This window comes from Ranitomeya imitator, chromosome 10 (assembly GCF_032444005.1).
Source record: "Ranitomeya imitator isolate aRanImi1 chromosome 10, aRanImi1.pri, whole genome shotgun sequence".
In the NCBI taxonomy this organism is placed as follows: Eukaryota; Metazoa; Chordata; class Amphibia; order Anura; family Dendrobatidae; genus Ranitomeya; species Ranitomeya imitator.
This window is the reverse complement of record NC_091291.1, coordinates 123,740,496-123,762,975: the sequence shown is the minus strand read 5'-3', so window position 1 is coordinate 123,762,975 and position 22,480 is coordinate 123,740,496. Positions and strand designations below refer to the sequence as shown.

The 22,480-nt window shown below is 41.8% G+C and overlaps 1 protein-coding gene across 1 annotated transcript in view; it reads left to right on the top strand.

Moving 5' to 3' along the window:
• Positions 1–22,480, top strand: part of TTC12 (tetratricopeptide repeat domain 12) — a 106,934-nt gene that overhangs the window by 71,996 nt on the left and 12,458 nt on the right. Inside the window, exons 15-21 of the mRNA XM_069742862.1 lie at positions 9,841–9,929; positions 10,030–10,198; positions 14,674–14,766; positions 15,931–15,994; positions 17,639–17,779; positions 17,920–18,024; positions 19,098–19,166. Of these exons, the coding sequence (XP_069598963.1) occupies positions 9,841–9,929; positions 10,030–10,198; positions 14,674–14,766; positions 15,931–15,994; positions 17,639–17,779; positions 17,920–18,024; positions 19,098–19,166 (730 nt within the window). The remainder of the gene's footprint in view (positions 1–9,840; positions 9,930–10,029; positions 10,199–14,673; positions 14,767–15,930; positions 15,995–17,638; positions 17,780–17,919; positions 18,025–19,097; positions 19,167–22,480) is intronic.

Genomic DNA, 22,480 nt, shown 5'->3' with positions numbered 1-22,480 from the left:
GAATAACAGATGTGAATGCATTCTGGTGTCTTCCAGAAGGTATGCAGTTAATCACTGGAATAACAGAGATGTGAATGCATTCTGGTATCTTCCAGAAGGGATGCAGTTAATCACTGGACTAATAGAGATGTGTACGCATTCTGGTGTCTTCCAGAAGGGATGCAGTCAATCACTGGAATAACAGAGATGTATGCAGTATGCATTCTGCTGTCTTCCAGAAGGGATGCAGTTAATCACTGGACTAATAGAGATGTGTATGCATTCTGGTGTCTTCCAGAAGGGATGAAGTTAATCACTGGACTAATAGAGATGTGTATGCATTCTGGTGTCTTCCAGAAGGGATGCAGTTAATCACTGGAATAACAGAGATGTGAATGCATTCTGGTGTCTTCCAGAAGGTATGCAGTTAATCACTGGAATAACAGAGATGTGAATGCATTCTGGTATCTTCCAGAAGGGATGCAGTTAATCACTGGACTAATAGAGATGTGTACGCATTCTGGTGTCTTCCAGAAGGGATGCAGTCAATCACTGGAATAACAGAGATGTATGCAGTATGCATTCTGCTGTCTTCCAGAAGGGATGCAGTTAATCACTGGACTAATAGAGATGTGTATGCATTCTGGTGTCTTCCAGAAGGGATGCAGTTAATCACTGGAATAACAGAGATGTGAATGCATTCTGGTATCTTCCAGAAGGGATGCAGTTAATCACTGGAATAACAGAGATGTGAATGCATTCTGGTGTCTTCCAGAAGGTATGCAGTTAATCACTGGAATAACAGAGATGTGTACGCATTCTGATGTCTTCCAGAAGGGATGCAGTTAATCACTGGAATAACAGGGATGTGAATGCATTCTGGTGTCTTCTAGAAGGGATGCAGTTAATCACTGGAATAGCAGAGAAGTGTACGCATTCTGATGTCTTCCAGAAGGGATGCAGTTAATCACTGGAATAACTGAGATGTGAATGCATTCTGGTGTCTTCCAGAAGGGATGCAGTTAATCACTGGAATAACAGAGATGTGTATGCATTCTGGTGTCTTCCAGAAGGGATGCAGGTAATCACTGGAATAAGAGAGATGTATATGCATTCTGGTGTCTTCCAAAAGGGATGCAGTTAATTACAGGAATAACAGAGATGTATATGCATTCTGGTGTCTTCCAGAAGGGATGCAGTGAATCACTGGAATAACAGAGATGTGAATGCATTCTGGTATCTTCCAGAAGGGATGCAGTTAATCACTGGACTAATAGAGATGTGTATGCATTCTGGTGTCTTCCAGAGGGGATGCAGTTAATCACTGGACTAATAGAGATGTGTATGCATTCTGGTGTCTTCCCGAAGGGATTCAGTTAATCACTGGAATAACAGAGATGTATATGCATTCTGGTGTCTTCCAGAACAGGTGCAGTTTATCACAGGAATAACAGGGATGTGAATGCATTCTGGTGTCTTCCAGAACAGGTGCAGTTTATCACAGGAATAACAGGGATGTGAATGCATTCTGGTGTCTTCCAGAAGGGATGCAGTTAATCACTGGAATAACAGAGATGTGAATGCATTCTGGTGTCTTCCAGAAGGGATGCAGTTAATCACTGGAATAACAGAGATGTGAATGCATTCTGGTGTCTTCCAGAAGGTATGCAGTTAATCACTGGAATAACAGAGATGTATATGCATTCTGGTGTCTTCCAGAAGGGATGCAGTTAATCACTGGAATAACAGATGTGAATGCATTCTGGTGTCTTCCAGAAGGTATGCAGTTAATCACTGGAATAACAGAGATGTGAATGCATTCTGGTATCTTCCAGAAGGGATGCAGTTAATCACTGGACTAATAGAGATGTGTACGCATTCTGGTGTCTTCCAGAAGGGATGCAGTCAATCACTGGAATAACAGAGATGTATGCAGTATGCATTCTGCTGTCTTCCAGAAGGGATGCAGTTAATCACTGGACTAATAGAGATGTGTATGCATTCTGGTGTCTTCCAGAAGGGATGAAGTTAATCACTGGACTAATAGAGATGTGTATGCATTCTGGTGTCTTCCAGAAGGGATGCAGTTAATCACTGGAATAACAGAGATGTGAATGCATTCTGGTGTCTTCCAGAAGGTATGCAGTTAATCACTGGAATAACAGAGATGTGAATGCATTCTGGTATCTTCCAGAAGGGATGCAGTTAATCACTGGACTAATAGAGATGTGTACGCATTCTGGTGTCTTCCAGAAGGGATGCAGTCAATCACTGGAATAACAGAGATGTATGCAGTATGCATTCTGCTGTCTTCCAGAAGGGATGCAGTTAATCACTGGACTAATAGAGATGTGTATGCATTCTGGTGTCTTCCAGAAGGGATGCAGTTAATCACTGGAATAACAGAGATGTGAATGCATTCTGGTATCTTCCAGAAGGGATGCAGTTAATCACTGGAATAACAGAGATGTGAATGCATTCTGGTGTCTTCCAGAAGGTATGCAGTTAATCACTGGAATAACAGAGATGTGTACGCATTCTGATGTCTTCCAGAAGGGATGCAGTTAATCACTGGAATAACAGGGATGTGAATGCATTCTGGTGTCTTCTAGAAGGGATGCAGTTAATCACTGGAATAGCAGAGAAGTGTACGCATTCTGATGTCTTCCAGAAGGGATGCAGTTAATCACTGGAATAACTGAGATGTGAATGCATTCTGGTGTCTTCCAGAAGGGATGCAGTTAATCACTGGAATAACAGAGATGTGTATGCATTCTGGTGTCTTCCAGAAGGGATGAAGTTAATCACTGGAATATCAGAGATGTGTACGCATTCTGGTGTCTTCCAGAAGGGTTGCAGTTAATCACTGGAATAACAGAGATGTGTAAGCATTCTGGTGTCTTCCAGAAGGTATGCAGTTAATCACTGGAATAACAGAGATGTATACAGTATGCATTCTGGTGTCTTCCAGAAGGTATGCAGTTAATCACAGGAATAACAGGGATGTGTACGCATTCTGGTAGTTTCCAGAAGGGATGCAGTTAATCACTGGACTAATAGAGATGTGTATGCATTCTGGTGTCTTCCAGAAGGGATGCAGGTAATCACTGGAATAACAGAGATGTGCATGCATTCTGGTGTCTTCCAGAAGGGATGCAGTTAATCACTGGAATAACAGGGATGTGAATGCATTCTGGTGTCTTCCAGAAGGGATGCAGTTAATGACTGGAATAACAGAGATGTGTACGCATTCTGATGTCTTCCAGAAGGGATGCAGGTAATCACTGGAATAACAGGGATGTATATGCATTCTGGTGTTTTCCAGAAGGGATGCAGTTAATCACTGGAATAACAGAGATGTATATGCATTCTGGTATCTTCCAGAAGGGATGCAGTTAATCACTGGAATAAGAGAGATGTATATGCATTCTGGTGTCTTCCAAAAGGGATGCAGTTAATTACAGGAATAACAGGGATGTGAATGCATTCTGGTGTCTTCCAGAAGGGATGCAGTGAATCACTGGAATAACAGGGATGTGTACGCATTCTGGTAGTTTCCAGAAGGGATGCAGTTAATCACTGGACTAATAGAGATGTGTATGCATTCTGGTGTCTTCCAGAAGGGATGCAGGTAATCACTGGAATAACAGAGATGTGCATGCATTCTGGTGTCTTCCAGAAGGGATGCAGTTAATCACTGGACTAATAGAGATGTGTATGCATTCTGGTGTCTTCCAGAGGGGATGCAGTTAATCACTGGACTAATAGAGATGTGTATGCATTCTGGTGTCTTCCCGAAGGGATTCAGTTAATCACTGGAATAACAGAGATGTATATGCATTCTGGTGTCTTCCAGAACAGGTGCAGTTTATCACAGGAATAACAGGGATGTGAATGCATTCTGGTGTCTTCCAGAACAGGTGCAGTTTATCACAGGAATAACAGGGATGTGAATGCATTCTGGTGTCTTCCAGAAGGGATGCAGTTAATCACTGGAATAACAGAGATGTGAATGCATTCTGGTATCTTCCAGAAGGGATGCAGTTAATCACTGTACTAATAGAGATGTGTATGCATTCTGGTGTCTTCCAGAAGGGATGCAGTTAATCACTGGAATAACAGAGATGTGAATGCATTCTGGTGTCTTCCAGAAGGTATGCAGTTAATCACTGGAATAACAGAGATGTATATGCATTCTGGTGTCTTCCAGAACAGGTGCAGTTTATCACAGGAATAACAGAGATGTGAATGCATTCTGGTGTCTTCCAGAAGGTATGCAGTTAATCACTGGAATAACAGAGATGTATATGCATTCTGGTGTCTTCCAGAACAGGTGCAGTTTACCACAGGAATAACAGGGATGTGAATGCATTCTGGTGTCTTCCAGAAGGGATGCAGTTAATCACTGGAATAACAGAGATGTGAATGCATTCTGGTATCTTCCAGAAGGGATGCAGTTAATCACTGGAATAACAGAGATGTGAATGCATTCTGGTGTCTTCCAGAAGGTATGCAGTTAATCACTGGAATAACAGAGATGTGAATGCATTCTGGTATCTTCCAGAAGGGATGCAGTTAATCACTGGACTAATAGAGATGTGTACGCATTCTGGTGTCTTCCAGAAGGGATGCAGTCAATCACTGGAATAACAGAGATGTATGCAGTATGCATTCTGCTGTCTTCCAGAAGGGATGCAGTTAATCACTGGACTAATAGAGATGTGTATGCATTCTGGTGTCTTCCAGAAGGGATGAAGTTAATCACTGGACTAATAGAGATGTGTATGCATTCTGGTGTCTTCCAGAAGGGATGCAGTTAATCACTGGAATAACAGAGATGTGAATGCATTCTGGTGTCTTCCAGAAGGTATGCAGTTAATCACTGGAATAACAGAGATGTGAATGCATTCTGGTATCTTCCAGAAGGGATGCAGTTAATCACTGGACTAATAGAGATGTGTACGCATTCTGGTGTCTTCCAGAAGGGATGCAGTCAATCACTGGAATAACAGAGATGTATGCAGTATGCATTCTGCTGTCTTCCAGAAGGGATGCAGTTAATCACTGGAATAACAGAGATGTATATGCATTCTGGTATCTTCCAGAAGGGATGCAGTTAATCACTGGAATAAGAGAGATGTATATGCATTCTGGTGTCTTCCAAAAGGGATGCAGTTAATTACAGGAATAACAGGGATGTGAATGCATTCTGGTGTCTTCCAGAAGGGATGCAGTGAATCACTGGAATAACAGAGATGTGAATGCATTCTGGTATCTTCCAGAAGGGATGCAGTTAATCACTGGACTAATAGAGATGTGTATGCATTCTGGTGTCTTCCAGAGGGGATGCAGTTAATCACTGGACTAATAGAGATGTGTATGCATTCTGGTGTCTTCCCGAAGGGATTCAGTTAATCACTGGAATAACAGAGATGTATATGCATTCTGGTGTCTTCCAGAACAGGTGCAGTTTATCACAGGAATAACAGGGATGTGAATGCATTCTGGTGTCTTCCAGAAGGGATGCAGTTAATCACTGGAATAACAGAGATGTGAATGCATTCTGGTATCTTCCAGAAGGGATGCAGTTAATCACTGGACTAATAGAGATGTGTATGCATTCTGGTGTCTTCCAGAAGGGATGCAGTTAATCACTGGAATAACAGAGATGTGAATGCATTCTGGTGTCTTCCAGAAGGTATGCAGTTAATCACTGGAATAACAGAGATGTATATGCATTCTGGTGTCTTCCAGAACAGGTGCAGTTTATCACAGGAATAACAGGGATGTGAATGCATTCTGGTGTCTTCCAGAAGGGATGCAGTTAATCACTGGAATAACAGAGATGTGAATGCATTCTGGTATCTTCCAGAAGGGATGCAGTTAATCACTGGACTAATAGAGATGTGTATGCATTCTGGTGTCTTCCAGAAGGGATGCAGTTAATCACTGGACTAATAGAGATGTGAATGCATTCTGGTGTCTTCCAGAAGGTATGCAGTTAATCACTGGAATAACAGAGATGTATATGCATTCTGGTGTCTTCCAGAACAGGTGCAGTTTATCACAGGAATAACAGAGATGTGAATGCATTCTGGTGTCTTCCAGAAGGTATGCAGTTAATCACTGGAATAACAGAGATGTATATGCATTCTGGTGTCTTCCAGAACAGGTGCAGTTTACCACAGGAATAACAGGGATGTGAATGCATTCTGGTGTCTTCCAGAAGGGATGCAGTTAATCACTGGAATAACAGAGATGTGAATGCATTCTGGTATCTTCCAGAAGGGATGCAGTTAATCACTGGAATAACAGAGATGTGAATGCATTCTGGTGTCTTCCAGAAGGTATGCAGTTAATCACTGGAATAACAGAGATGTGAATGCATTCTGGTATCTTCCAGAAGGGATGCAGTTAATCACTGGACTAATAGAGATGTGTACGCATTCTGGTGTCTTCCAGAAGGGATGCAGTCAATCACTGGAATAACAGAGATGTATGCAGTATGCATTCTGCTGTCTTCCAGAAGGGATGCAGTTAATCACTGGACTAATAGAGATGTGTATGCATTCTGGTGTCTTCCAGAAGGGATGCAGTTAATCACTGGAATAACAGAGATGTGAATGCATTCTGGTATCTTCCAGAAGGGATGCAGTTAATCACTGGAATAACAGAGATGTGAATGCATTCTGGTATCTTCCAGAAGGGATGCAGTTAATCACTGGAATAACAGAGATGTGTACGCATTCTGATGTCTTCCAGAAGGGATGCAGTTAATCACTGGAATAACAGGGATGTGAATGCATTCTGGTGTCTTCTAGAAGGGATGCAGTTAATCACTGGAATAGCAGAGAAGTGTACGCATTCTGATGTCTTCCAGAAGGGATGCAGTTAATCACTGGAATAACTGAGATGTGAATGCATTCTGGTGTCTTCCAGAAGGGATGCAGTTAATCACTGGAATAACAGAGATGTGTATGCATTCTGGTGTCTTCCAGAAGGGATGAAGTTAATCACTGGAATATCAGAGATGTGTACGCATTCTGGTGTCTTCCAGAAGGGTTGCAGTTAATCACTGGAATAACAGAGATGTGTAAGCATTCTGGTGTCTTCCAGAAGGTATGCAGTTAATCACTGGAATAACAGAGATGTATACAGTATGCATTCTGGTGTCTTCCAGAAGGTATGCAGTTAATCACAGGAATAACAGGGATGTGTACGCATTCTGGTAGTTTCCAGAAGGGATGCAGTTAATCACTGGACTAATAGAGATGTGTATGCATTCTGGTGTCTTCCAGAAGGGATGCAGGTAATCACTGGAATAATAGAGATGTGCATGCATTCTGGTGTCTTCCAAAAGGGATGCAGTTAATCACTGGAATAACAGGGATGTGAATGCATTCTGGTGTCTTCCAGAAGGGATGCAGTTAATGACTGGAATAACAGAGATGTGTACGCATTCTGATGTCTTCCAGAAGGGATGCAGTTAATCACTGGAATAACAGTGATTAACTGCATCCCTTCTGGAAGACACCAGAATGCATACACATCTCTGTTATTCCAGTGATTAACTGCATCCCTTCTGGAAGACACCAGAATGCATTCACATCTCTGTTATTCCAGTGATTAACTGCATCCCTTCTGGAAGACACCAGAATGTGTACACATCTCTGTTATGCCAGTGATTAACTGCATCCCTTCTGGAAGACAGCAGAATGCATACTGCATACATCTCTGTTATTCCAGTGATTGACTGCATCCCTTCTGGAAGACAGCAGAATGCATACTGCATACATCTCTGTTATTCCAGTGATTAACTGCATCCCTTCTGGAAGACACCAGAATGCATTCACATCTCTGTTATTCCAGTGATTAACTGCATCCCTTCTGGAAGACACCAGAATGTGTACACATCTCTGTTATTCCAGTGATTAACTGCATCCCTTCTGGAAGACACCAGAATGCATGCACATCCCTGTTATTCCAGTGATTACCTGCATCCCTTCTGGAAGACGCCAGAAGGCGTACACATCTCTATTAGTCCAGTGATTAACTGCATCCCTTCTGGAAGATACCAGAATGCGTACACATCCCTGTTATTCCTGTGATAAACTGCACCTGTTCTGGAAGATACCAGAATGCATTCACATCTCTATTAGTCCAGTGATTAACTGCATCCCTTCTGGAAGATACCAGAATGCATACACATCCCTGGAATAACAGAGATGTATATGCATTCTGGTGTCTTCCAGAAGGTATGCAGTTAATCATGGAATAACAGGGATGTGAATAAATTCTGGTATCTTCCAGAAGGGATGCAGTTAATCACTGGACTAATAGAGATGTGAATGCATTCTGGTATCTTCCAGAAGGGATGCAGTTAATCACTGGACTAATAGAGATAATAATAATAATCTTTATTTTTATATAGCGCTAACATATTCCGCAGCGCTTTACAGAGGTTGCACACATTATCATCGCTGTCCCCGATGGGGCTCACAATCTAAATTCCCTATCAGTATGTCTTTGGAATGTGGTAGAAAACCGGAGTGCCCGGAGGAAACCCACGCAAACACGGAGAGAACATACAAACTCTTTGCAGATGATGTGAATGCATTCTGGTGTCTTCCAGAAGGGATGCAGTTAATCACTGGAATAACAGAGATGTGTATGCATTCTGGTGTCTTCCAGAAGGGATGAAGTTAATCACTGGAATAACAGAGATGTGTATGCATTCTGGTGTCTTCCAGAAGGGATGCAGTTAATCACTGGAATAACAGAGATGTGTATGCATTCTGGTGTCTTCCAGAAGGGATGCAGTTAATCACTGGAATAACAGAGATGTGTACGCATTCTGATGTCTTCCAGAAGGGATGCAGTTAATCACTGGAATAACAGAGATGTGTACGCATTCTGATGTCTTCCAGAAGGGATGCAGTTAATCACTGGAATAACAGAGATGTGTATGCATTCTGGTGTCTTCCAGAAGGGATGCAGTTAATCACTGGAATAACAGAGATGTGTACGCATTCTGGTGTCTTCCAGAAGGTATGCAGTTAATCACTGGAATAACAGAGATGTATACAGTATGCATTCTGGTGTCTTCCAGAAGGGATGCAGTTAATCACTGGAATAACAGAGATGTGTATGCATTCTGATATCTTCCAGAAGGGATGCAGTTAATCACAGGAATAACAAAAATCTATATGCAGTCTGGTATGTTCAAGTAGGGTTACTTTTAAACACAGGGACAGCTTTGTAGTAGGTGTGAACATCATCAGAAGTAGCTGAGATGAGTTGGTTATCAGGAACCTTGTTGCAACAAAATTGTAGGTATGAAGAGAGACAGATTTGTAACTTGTAGCTGATAAGCAGACGGGATTTACTGGGAAGACGTAGCCACTCTGGTGAAGCAGAGACTAGTTCAAGGTAAGTGCAACTCCTGCAATAGCACACATCCGCAAGGTGCTATAATTCCTAAATACCCAAGCAGCAAACAGCTGTCTGAGACTGCCATAAAAGTCCTTGGTTGGAGATGTCCGAGGTGATCAGGATCACAGGAAGGTATTATGGGTTATAGATTAGCACAGAGAAAGTCAGCTCTAGGAGAAGCATTGCCTGACTCTGGAGCCAGGACAGGAGAACTGTTCATGAGTGTTTGTGCACTGCGGGTAGATAAGATCTACAGTATGCCGAGTGTAAGTTTTTATACTTTCATTTATGGCCCAAAGTCAGTTGACATATTGTGTACTTTATAGTCATATATAGGTATTACATTTATGGAAATCTTTTTATGAGAACACTCTGATATTCATATTTGTTTTTGTATGAGAACACTCTGATATTCATATTTGTTTTTAGGAGCTTGGTCTCTACACAAATGGATACAATAGAAATTGATTTATGTCTGTCTGTCCTGTCCTTATGGGATGTAGTCTGTCGTGAAAATGGTAAGTTACCACATCAAGGATTTGATATCTTTCTTGGATTTTCATTGTATTTTATCAACACTTGGAAGGTTTTTTAGATGACTGTTATTATTTTTGCTAGAAGAGAACCAGCGTTTATTGATCGGCCACCCTGATGTGAACAACCAGATCTTTACAATGTTGACCTCACCGATCCCTGAGATACAGAAGACGACTTTGACCCTTCTTAATGTGTATTCCACAACAGAAGTAGGAAAATCTTTGCTCTTGAAACACCTGACGCCATCTAGGTATGTTCACCTTTTTATGATTTTGGTCAAATACATGGCAGGAGAACAATGAGATGAAATGTGGAGCTGAAATTCTGAAGGGCGACTGAGAAGAAAATGTGTTCCCAGTATTGAATACATGGATGAAAAGAACTAAAACCTATTCCTACTATAACTTCAAAGGTCCATCAATGGTAATATAATAACCAATGCTGATCTTCAAAAGTCTGTTGTATAAAAAAAAAAACATTACAAAAAATTATCTGTTGCTAATCATCTCCAATGGATCCAGCACCAGGTGCATCGTCTTCTTCTTACCAGTTCTCCCGACACATATGACATCTGCTGGGCTCAGCACCTTCACCCCCAGGCGATTTTCCATTTTTTGCATTTTCGTTTTTCATTCCCCTTCTTCCCAGAACGATAACTTTTTTATTTTTCTGTCAATACGGCCATGTGAGGGGTTGTTTTTGTGGGACGAGTTGTACTTTTGAACGACACCATTGGTTTTACCATCTAGTGGACAAGAAAATGGTAAAAAAAAATAGCATTGCGATGAAATTGCAAAACAAAAGTGCAATTCCACAATTGTTTTTTTGTTTTTTTTTATTTACCATGTTCACTAAATGCTAAAAATGACCTGACATTATGGTTTTACAGGCCATTACGAGTACGTAGTTACCAAACATGTATGGATTCTTTTTTATTTGAGTGGCGAAAAACAATCCGAAATTTGTAATAATAAAAAAAAGACTCGTTGCATTTCCATTTTTCGTGATCTGGGTCTGAGTGATGGTTTATTTTTTGTGCCTTGAGTTGACTTTTTGATACCATTTTGAGGGAGATACAAAGTTTTGATTTTCTGTTATTGTATTTTATTGCGGCCCCCAAAAAAAAGGTAATTCTGGCATTTCATTTTTTCCCCCTCTCATTACGATGTTTGCCTAGCAGATTAATTTACTATATATTTTGATAGATTGGACATTTCTGAATGCAGTAATACAAAATATATGTATTGTTTTTGTTTTATTTTGAATGGGACAAAAGAGGGGTGATTTGAACTGTAGTGTTTTATTGTTATATTTCATTTTTTTTTTCATTTTTTATTGCCTTCGATAGTCCTCTTTAGGCTAGGTTCACATTGCGTTAGTGGGTGTCCGCTAATGGACTCCGTTACATGGCGCAATTGTCGCAATTAACGCTAATTGACATTGACTGCAATGTGCTAACGGATCCCTAATGCATCGCAAACGTATGCCATTTTTGGCATGCGTCTGCGATGTGCCGTTAGTTTTGGATGGACCGCGGACACTGCTTGCAGCGTTCAGGGTCCGTTCCTCGCTAGCGCAGATCGGGCATCTGCGCTAGCGGGATTGCCAAACGCAATCCCTTTTTGGACATTGCGTTAGCGCAATCCGTTAGCGTATCCGAAATGTGAACCTAGCCTATTAGAGACTTGAAGCTGTGATCGTCCTATCACTGGGGCTAGACATACAAGGGCTTCAGCACTGCTATGTGTAGCATAAATTACAATCTCATATGAATGGCCACCAAGGCTTTCATAGGAGGTTTGCAATAACAAGCACTGGGATCTTCTGCAGACCCCTGGCTGTCATGACAGCCCATCGGCGTCCTGTGATCACGTGACAGGGTTGCTGATTGGCATGTCTTGCGTCATGCTTCCGGTCAAAGATTGACAGTGGCATTTAACTTAACATCCGTGGGTGGATCTCGGATCCACCCACGGCTGTTAGAGGCACATGACAGCTGTCACGTGATCGTGAAAGACCTAATGAAGTATCAAGGTATGTAGATATAAAAAAAAGTATACCAGACCATCAAAAACGCCAAAAATCTGGTAGACCTGATCCAATGTCCTCCTAAATCCAATAAAAAAGAAAATTATCCCCAAATGTGGATATTCTTTTTACTAGGGAAAAACATGTTCTGATTAGACTTCTATCATGCATGCTGGTGATTCACCGAGGTATAGACCGCCAATATGATGCTGACCTCAACCTGCGCCTGTAGATAACCCGGTGCCCACACTAAGTCTCTGAGATGCCTCCTGCCGAGATCTGCTGTAATTCACTCTTCATAGAGCTGTGAGTTATATATCTTATAACAAAGGGAATAAGAATAAGATCAAACCACAATTACTTTTTATTCATGATTCCAAACCGAGGCAGTTATAACATTGATAAAGAAAAGCTCCTGCTGGGTTTGAACAAGGAGCAGCGTGTATGGTTATTGTCAAACGCAATAAACCTGGCACAAGAGAGAATATACAATGCCGAGAATCCTATCAGAACCGAGCCTTCTGCAGAATGAACAGTCCTCACCTTTCCGATCTCTTACCGGCGTATAGAACTGATGGAAGACATCACGGCTCTGTTAACACTTTCATCAGCAAATATTGCACCCTCGATCTTTGTACTCATTGCCGGGCACCAAATTAATTTTTTTTTTGTGAACCTGAAGCGGCTGTTGGACATAAGGTAGTTCAGAAGAATGAGGCCGATAATCCTCATCCCATTCAACGCACATTTGTGGTGTCATTTCCCATTATTTCACATCACTTAAATTTATAGACCTATATGGTTTAATTTCTTTGCCTATGAGGATTGGGTGGTTGTTACCGATATCTGGTGGGAATTTTACAAGTAGATCTACTTAGAAAATTTGTGACGTTTTCAATACTTATTTCAACCACTGTGTGAAAGTATATACAGTATTTTATTATTATTAATTTTTATAGCGCCATTTATTCCATGGCGCTTTACATGTGAACAATAAACATGAGTAAAACAAGGCACACACAAGTACAGGAGGAGAGAGGACCCTGCCCGCGAGGGCTCACAGTCTACAGGGGATGGGTGAGGATACACTAGGTGAGGGTAGAGCTGGTCATGCGGCGGTTCAGTAGACTGGGGATCACTGTAGTTTGTAGGCTTGTCGGAAGAGGTGGGTCTTCAGGTTCCTTTTGAAGGTTTCCGTGGTAGGAGAGAGTCTGATGTGTTAAGGTAGAGAGTTCCAGAGTATAGGGGAAGCACGGGAGAAGTCTTGGATATGGTTGTGGGGGGAAGAGATGAGAGAGGAGTAGAGAAGGAGATCATGAGATGATCGAAGGTTGCATGTAGGTAGGTAACGGGAGACCATGTCACAGATGTACGGAGGAGACAGGTTGTGAATGGCTTTGTATGTCATTGTTAGTGTTCTGAACTGTAGCCTCTGGGCAATAGGAAGCCAGTGAAGGGCCTGGCAGAGAGGAGAGGCTGGGGAATAATGGGGAGACAGGTAGATTAGTTGGCAGCAGAGTGTAGGAGGGATTGGAGGGGTGCCAGAGTGCTAGAGGGGAGGCCAGAGAGTAGGAGGTTGCAGTAGTCGAGGCGGGAGATGATAAGGGCATGCACTAGTGTTTTTGTGGTTTCATGGTCAAGGAATGCACGGATCTGGGAAATGTTTCTGAATATATATATATATATATATATTTATTTATTTATTTTAGGGGCAGCACGGTGGCTCAGTGGATAGCACTGCAGCCTTGCAGCGCTGGAGTCCTGGGTTCAAACCCCACCAAGGACAACATCTGCAAAGTGTTTGTATGTTCTCCCCGTGTTTGCGTGGGTTTCCTCCGGGTTCTCCGGTTTCCTCCCACATTTCAAAGACATACTGATAGGGAATTTAGATTGTGAGCCCCATTGAGGACAGTAATGATAATGTGTGCAACCTGTAAAGCGCTGCGGAATATGTTAGCACTATATAAAAATAAATATTTATTTATATATACTTGTTTATTTAAAAATTCAAAACAGGCCTTTTCCCACTTCAAAAATAAAGAATTGAAAGAAGAAAAATTGCGTAAACTGAAATGTTAGGATAATGTTTTTTCAGTTGTCACAAATACCCCAAAAATGAAATAAAAAGCAAAATAATATTCATATGCCTCAAAATAGCATAAATAAAAACAACAGCTAACCACTAATACTAGCGATGAGCGACTGTGCTCATATAACGTCTTATTGGGTGTTATCCCCGTATCTTTGGTGTGCTCGTATATTATGTTCAGTCCCAGCGGCTGCATGATTTGTGGCTGACAGGAAGCCTGAACACGTAGTGACTGTTTGTTAGACGATCCCTGCAAGTGTTGTGGCTGTCGAACATTCTCCGTGAGACATGCAGCCGCGGGGACTCAGGCATATTTTTCGAGCACGGCGAAGACATTCGGTCAGCGCCCGAGCATGGCGGATAACGCCTTGTCCCAGCACGTTCGCTCATCACTAGTGTCGAGTTATACTTTTCTGCATCAGGACAGCTTTCTGCATTATGGGATGTTTGTCATTTTAAGAAATGTTACATCTGTACGTGGTCTCTAGGCTGGGATTTGTTATTCATAGGCATATGAAAAATACCGACAAGTCTCTGGTTCGTATACTGATTTGCATTTATGCATTAAAAAATATTATTTTCGTCCGTGACACTTTTATATTTTATAGGCTTTTTGAAAGTCTCATCAAATGTGTAACATTAAAGGATGGAAGAGCGAGTATGGCAATGGATATATTATACCGCTTAACACAGGAGGAAAGGTAATGCAGATTATTATTTTTGCCTACTTAACGGTTTTCTAACACATTGATGAACAGTTTCAAAGGCTGTATCATTTTGTGATTTTTATGGAATTTTCTTTTTGTGGTGTTTTTTTTTTGCTTTTTTATTACTATATATTTTCAAATTGCTTAGTGTTTCTTCCAAATGTTCCTCATTTGATTTTTCTGCCTTATGTTTCTTTCTTCATCAGTCCTATTTTAACAATACACTAATTGCATTTTATTATTAACCCAATTACTTAGGCCACATTCACAAATTCAGTATTTTACATCAGTATTTGTAAGGCAAAACCAGGAGTGGGTGATAAATACAGAAGTGGTGCATATGTTTCTATTATACTTTTCCTCTAATTTATAATTTCCTCCTGCTGCAGAGGGGAGAGGCTCCTGCTGCAGAGGGGAGAGGCTCCTGCTGCAGAGGGGAGAGGCTCCTGCTTCAGAGGGGAGAGGCTCCTGCTTCAGTTAGTCGTCTTACAACCTCACCCAGAATAAAAAAAAAAAAAACCATGATTTCTTAAAAAAAAAGTATATATATTTTTCAGGTTTACGGTATGTTCACGTCCACCATTTTTTAGGATTTTTCTGCACCAGTGTTGTCTGAAATAACGCTGCATACAGTACACTCATTTTTTTCTACGTGTTTTTCCTGCATTTTTACATGCATTATTTTATTGTTTTTTTTCCCATTCATTTAGAAAAATACGTTGAAAGAATTCATAAGCTGCGGATGAATGAGGCTTTTGAAAGTCTAAAAAAATTTTCAATTCCACTTTAAATTTAAAAAAATAAAAAATTAAAACAATGCTGCGCACTGCGCTATTCTTGTTGCCAAAAATGCCGTAAAGAAATTTAATTTTCTACATTTTGCCTTCCCTCTCTCTCGCTCTCAGACTTTCCGCCCAATTAATGAGAGAACATTTTTTCCCATGTTTTAAAGACAATAATTTGGGCTTGTAGTGAGGTGATAATCGCACTGATGGGAAATAGAAGAGATGGATCCTTCTCTCCGACTGGGAGGAAACGTGTGTTCCCTGGTACAAGCCCGAATCCGGGGACGGACGATTCTCTGCGTGTTACAGCGTCGGATCGGCACCATCGTAGTCGTTCTTTCTCAGACTGTCTTTCTTTCTTATTGCATTGCAGGTTGAGATCTTATTTCAGGACCAATTTCATATCAGGAATATTGCCCTCATTTACTTATTTATTGGTAAGAAGAACTTTTTTTTTGTAATCAGAAAATAACCCATTGCTTAAATTGGATTTTTACAGTATATTTTCCTTTTTTTTTTTTGCATTTTCTCATGAATATTTATAAAAATAAAAAATCTTGCACATGGATGTTAAACTCACTAAGACCCCTTTTGTTTGTATAGAAGAAGTATCTGAGTATGCACTATTCTATTGTCAAAGGCCATTTGAAGAAGAGGAGGTGAGCTGTGACATCACCTATTGTGAATGATGGATCCTGTGTTATCTACTGTATATAGAGGTGTTATCAGTCGTTGTACAGGAGGAGGTGAGCTGTGACATCACCTATTGTAAATGGTGGATCCAGTGTTATCTACTGTATATAGAGGTGTTATCAGTCATTGTACAGGAGGGGGGGTGAGCTGTGACATCACCTATTGTGAATGGTGGATCCTGTGTTATCTACTGTATATAGAGGAGTTATCAGTCTTTGTACAGGAGGAGGAGGTGAGCTGTGATATCACCTATTGTGAATGGTGGATCCTGTGTTATCTACTGTATATAGAGGAGTTATCAGTCTTTGTACAGGAGGAGGAGGTGAGCTGTGATATCACCTATTGTGAATGATGGATCCTGTGTTATCTACTGTATATAGAGGTGTTATCAGTCGTTGTACAGGAGGAGGTGAGCTGTGACATCACCTATTGTGAATGGTGGATCCTGTGTTATCTACTGTATATAGAGGTGTTATCAGTCATTGTACAGGAGGGGGGGTGAGCTGTGACATCACCTATTGTGAATGGTGGATCCAGTGTTATCTACTGTATATAGAGGAGTTATCAGTCTTTGTACAGGAGGAGGTGGTGAGCTGTGATATCACCTATTGTGAATGGTGGATCCTGTGTTATCTACTGTATATAGGTGTTATCAGTCGTTGTACAGGAGGAGGTGAGCTGTGACATCAGCTATTGTGAATGGTGGATCCTGTGTTATCTACTGTATATAGTGGTGTTATCAGTCATTGTACAGGAGGGGGAGGTGAGCTGTGACATCACCTATTGTGAATGGTGGATCCTGTGTTATCTACTGTATATAGAGGTGTTATCAGTCATTGTACAGGAGGGGGAGGAGGTGAGCTGTGATATCACCTATTGTGAATGGTGGATCCTGTGTTATCTACTGTATATAGAGGTGTTATCAGTCATTGTACAGGAGGAGGAGGTGAGCTGTGACATCACCTATTGTGAATGGTGGATCCTGTGTTATATACTGTATACAGAGGTGTTATCAGTCATTGTACAGGAGGAGGAGGTGAGCTGTGACATCACTTATTGTCAATGGTGGATCCTGTGGTATCTGCTGTTTATAGAGGTGTTATCAGTCATTGTACAGGAGGAGGAGGTGAGCTGTGACATTACCTGTGTTAGGCTTTTTACATTACTCTGCCTTAATTTTTTCTTTTACCTCTTGCATGCTGCTTACTTCTAAAAACACCACAACGGTCCATAGGTTGTACACACCATTTAAGCTTAGACCTATTAATTTCAATGGACATGTATGGCACCATCCTTGGTAAAAAGCAGACATTTTCATTTAAGTATATGGTGATGCTGGTGAACTGTACACACTGTATAGGAAACCTGCCTTTTTTCTTATTCTACAGAAGAATCTGCATTTAGGTCAAGTAAATATGGAAGACTGTCTCCGATGTCTTACTATAATGGGACATCTCACTGAAGATGGTGCTATAAGGAGGCAGATGGCAGGCTCATTGCAGTTCTGGGACTCCTGTATATTGGCTATAGTAAGTGACCCATTAATTATCTGATCCTATTAGACTTTTATGTCTGCCATATTAGGGCTTAGCACAAATTGGTGATTGTACTGCAATATCCTTGTACATTAGCCCAGAAACCCCAAACGTCACATTATTTGTCTCCATAGGACGAGTGCAGTTCACCCTCTTTAGGAGAGGGATGCAGTAACATTTTGGCCGCCATACTTGGACTCATGTTTAATGTATCACTTGAAAGAAATTCAGAAATCAAGGTAAGACAAGGATGAAGTATCATGTCATCCAGTGATGAGTGGAATTCGCCTGTTTGCCGGATTTCCCAGGGCAGCCCCACTGTTTGCTGCACGTCATCCGGTCCCCAAGACCTCTTCTTTCAGCTGCCATGCCCATTATTTGCCTGATCGTAGTGATAGATGGCTGGGGAGGTGACCGATGAGGGGATTATTAGGTTTGTTTGTTTTTGTACAATTTGCAGTTGCAGTAACCGTAGCTTGGCGTTTTTTGCTTTTGTTGAGATCCTCGCGACTAGAATTCCAAAGTGTTTGATTTCTCCTCCAACTGCAAATTTCAGGAAATTCATCTCAAACTTGATTCTGCTGCTGATCGATCCTCTCATCTCGAATGTTTTCCCATCAATACTAACGGGTTAAAAATTTATTTTTACTTAGAGAAGAAATAACCAGAAATGATCGAATCTCCCGAAATCCCTTTTCGGTTATTTTCACTTGATTCAATTTTGGTCGAAATTATATTCAGTTCAAATCGAAATCTCCCCGAATACTAAAACAAAGTTGATTATTCTTTTAGTCTTTCCAGACCCCAAAACATAATAAACGGAGGGGATGAATGTGGTTAAAATAATTAAAGATTATACTCACCTGTCTTGCCCCTGCAGCTCCCCAACCGATTCTGCACTCGCGAACTCTATGCTTCGGATCTTCTTGCGTTGACCAGATCTCAATCCTATACATGGTGTAGAATTCATGTCATTGTTCTGACTCTTGTGACCTCATGACACCAAGTTAGAAGATGTGGATGTTCTTAGTAGGAGCATGGCCTGAAGAAACAAAGATTTTTAGTTCGTCATGCATGTTTGTGCCAAGTGTCAACTAGGTGTCCTCTAACAAAGGAGTGTCCTACGGTAAATGTTTCTCAACTCTCCCCTATGCTCTTTCGTGATGGCTTCACTGGTCTCCTGGATGGACACTGGAGTAACCAGAGGGGTTTTTGGAGCGTTTACTGCTTTGACTGGGACAGTTAACAGATTGACATTATTTTAGGGAGTTGACTTTCCTGTAGCTATTCTCACTACTGATTCCTTTCTTAGGAGCGAGGAGTTGATATCAGTAAAAGATGTTTGTCTCTGCTTCGCCATAAAGATGGAATCATTGTTACTGTAAGTATTATTCATTTATCAGTAAGACAAGTTAGATTGACAGCGATGTGGTGGTCAGCCGAAATACCAACCTGATAGATAACAACACTAGGAATAGCACGATTTCTGACCCTTTCAGTACTTCTATCTTTCTCGTTTTACTAGTTTTCCTCTGTCAAAGATCTACTTCCAATTTTCAGTTCTCTCCGAGCCGGTATGCCGAGACTATCTGCTATAACAGAGGTGTCAAACTGCATTCCTCAAGGGCTGCAAACAGGTCGTGTTTTCAGGATTTCCTTAGTATTGCACAGGTCATGGAATCATTCTGTGCAGGTGATTAAACTATCACCTGTGCATCACAAGGAAATCCTGAAAACATGACCTGTTTGCAGCCCTCAAGGAATGCAGTTTGACACTCCTGTGCTATAATGTGTCCCATACACAGCACATTAAGATATAAGGGATTCCTGCTCTCATCTCTCTATGTAGAATGTGTTTAGGAGCAGCAGCAGCAGCATGGAGGACATTATACAGCAGTACTGAGCAGTGTAGCTGTAGATCCAGCACTAGGAAGAGATTAAAAAATTGCTAGAAAAAAATCAGCACTCTCTGTGTGTTTTTCTGACTCTCTTCCACTCTGCTTCCATCTCTCTCTCTCCTCCACAGGCATAAATAAACAGCTTAATCTGATCCCTCTGTGAGTTGGTAGCCCACTTTCTTTTTAGCAGCATAGGATTTTAGCTCTTTTCAGAGGGAACGATGAGTTCAGGATGCAGTGGGAGGGGTAGTAGATGTGGTTCACGCGTGGAGAAAGAAGCTTATTTCTTGGTTAAGATATCTTACAAAGTTAGTTATTTTTAGATGTTATATTAATTCATGCAAAGTTGTTGTTTTTTTAAGTGTCCTTAAAATGCCTAGTGTTATCAAATATGATGATGCTGCATAGAGTAAGTGAATAAGAGAGAGTATATTTATAATAATGTTATTATATCATATTATTAATGATAATATTTATGCATTATTGTATATAAGCGTAACAGAACCAGGCAACATAATATAAACGCAAGAGGAGAAAAAGGCGCTAGATAGCGCCAGAAGACCCCTCACCAAACACAAGAACCAACTCCATAAAGCTTATAGGAAAAGGAGTACAATAGGAGCGTATCGGTAATCCGAAAGGTAACAGTACTTTATTAAATCACATAAATTAATATACAAGTGTAAATAATACCATCATAGAAAAATCAAACATAGCAATGTGCAAGGATAATAAAAACGATACATGAGTGGATGTCCCCCCGGTGCGCACTGACTATGGGGCCAATATACCAGCTGAATAATAGAAGCATGCTGCCATAGATATAGGATATAAACCAATAGATCCACAAAGCCCAGTGGCATGAGAATAATAGAGTAATACTCAGCAGCGCTTACCAGTACAAAGTCCCATAGCCAGGCGCACCGGATGCGATCCACGAACGCGACCCCCGACGCGCGTTTCGCCCACAAGTTAGGTAGCTTTGTCAAGGGGAGATAGCGTTATCCGGGTTTAGCGTCATTAAATAGGGCCGGCCTGCCACCACATAGGACATCACCTGTTGTATCCCAGCCAATGGCAACGGGATAGTCGGCGCATGCGCGTGTCCCACACACCACGCACCGCGTCGCAGACAGCGTCATGCATCGCGAGGGCGCCTGGGACGAGATCCAGGGCGCACGCGCAACGCAGGAAAGACGCCGCTGCGACGGGGGGCGAGGGGAGAGGCACAGCGCATGCGCACCGCCGCTGTAAGTTGGCTTAGGGATATAGAACCTCCCACTACTGTGAGCCCCAGCGCCGGATCTAACAGGAGGATGGAAGAAGCACAATATGGGATACAATACAAACATACCAGCTCTCAAAATAAATGTTCAACGACAAATTTAAACACTACATGAGACCCGGCAGTGCGGTCCAGAATACTTGTCCAATCAAAGCGGAATAAGCCGCAACACACACAGGACTCATGTGATCGTTTGTATATTGAGGATGAGATGGTGGCGTTCCCATAAGGCTTGAAAGAGAGGTCCATTCCGGCCCATAATGTTGATAACCCGGTTATTGCTACAAATGGCTAAAAAACAATAAACATGTAGAAATGAATAAATAACAGATTAAAACATAATTAAAACCAAAAACACATAGAGGATCCCAAAAGGGGGCCCACTCAGAGGGGGAGATGCAAAAAGAATGGGGGGGCGACGAATGTACATCAACGAATTTCACATTATAATGTTATGAAATTGTTTAAAGTGGCGGGGGATAGTCTTCAGGTCAGAGGCATCGTCCAAGGCCCGCGCTGCCCGTATGTCCCTGACGTGTTCACGGACACGTAACTGTGATGCGGGGTCTCTTCAGGTCAGGGGCATCGAGAGTATCCACCTCGGAGCTAGGGGTGGAAACTACAAGAAGACCCTTGCCCAGCGGGAAGCAGGTTGGATTATTCGGGTTGATACTATGGCACCTAAAGGACTGAATGAGTCCTTAAGTTTTTCTTCTTTCCTCTAAATTATCCGTGGGCCCCTACCGTTGTGCTTGGTTGCCTTCCAGATTTAGAATATTATTGATGACGCCTCTTATTCACCTACTTTAACATTATAATGTGAAATTCGTTGATGTACATTCGTCGCCCCCCCATTCTTTTTGCATCTCCCCCTCTGAGTGGGCCCCCTTTTGGGATCCTCTGTGTGTTTTTGGTTTTAATTATGTTTTAATCTGTTATTTATTCATTTCTACATGTTTATTGTTTTTTAGCCATTTGTAGCAATAACCGGGTTATCAACATTATGGGCCGGAATGGACCTCTCTTTCAAGCCTTATGGGAACGCCACCATCTCATCCTCAATATACAAACGATCACATGAGTCCTGTGTGTGTTGCGGCTTATTCCGCTTTGATTGGACAAGTATTCTGGACCGCACTGCCGGGTCTCATGTAGTGTTTAAATTTGTCGTTGAACATTTATTTTGAGAGCTGGTATGTTTGTATTGTATCCCATATTGTGCTTTTTCCATCCTCCTGTTAGATCCGGCGCTGGGGCTCACAGTAGTTGGAGGTTCTATATCCCTAAGCCGGCTTACAGCGGCGGTGCGCATGCGCTGTGCCTCTCCCCTCGCCCCCCGTCGCAGCGGCGTCTTTCCTGCGTTGCGCGTGCACCCTGGGTCTCGTCCCAGGCGCCCTCGCGATGCATGACGCTGTCTGCGACGCGGTGCATGGTGTGTAGGACACGCGCATGCGCCGACTATCCCGTTGCCATTGGCTGGGATACAACAGGTGATGTCCTATGTGGTGGCAG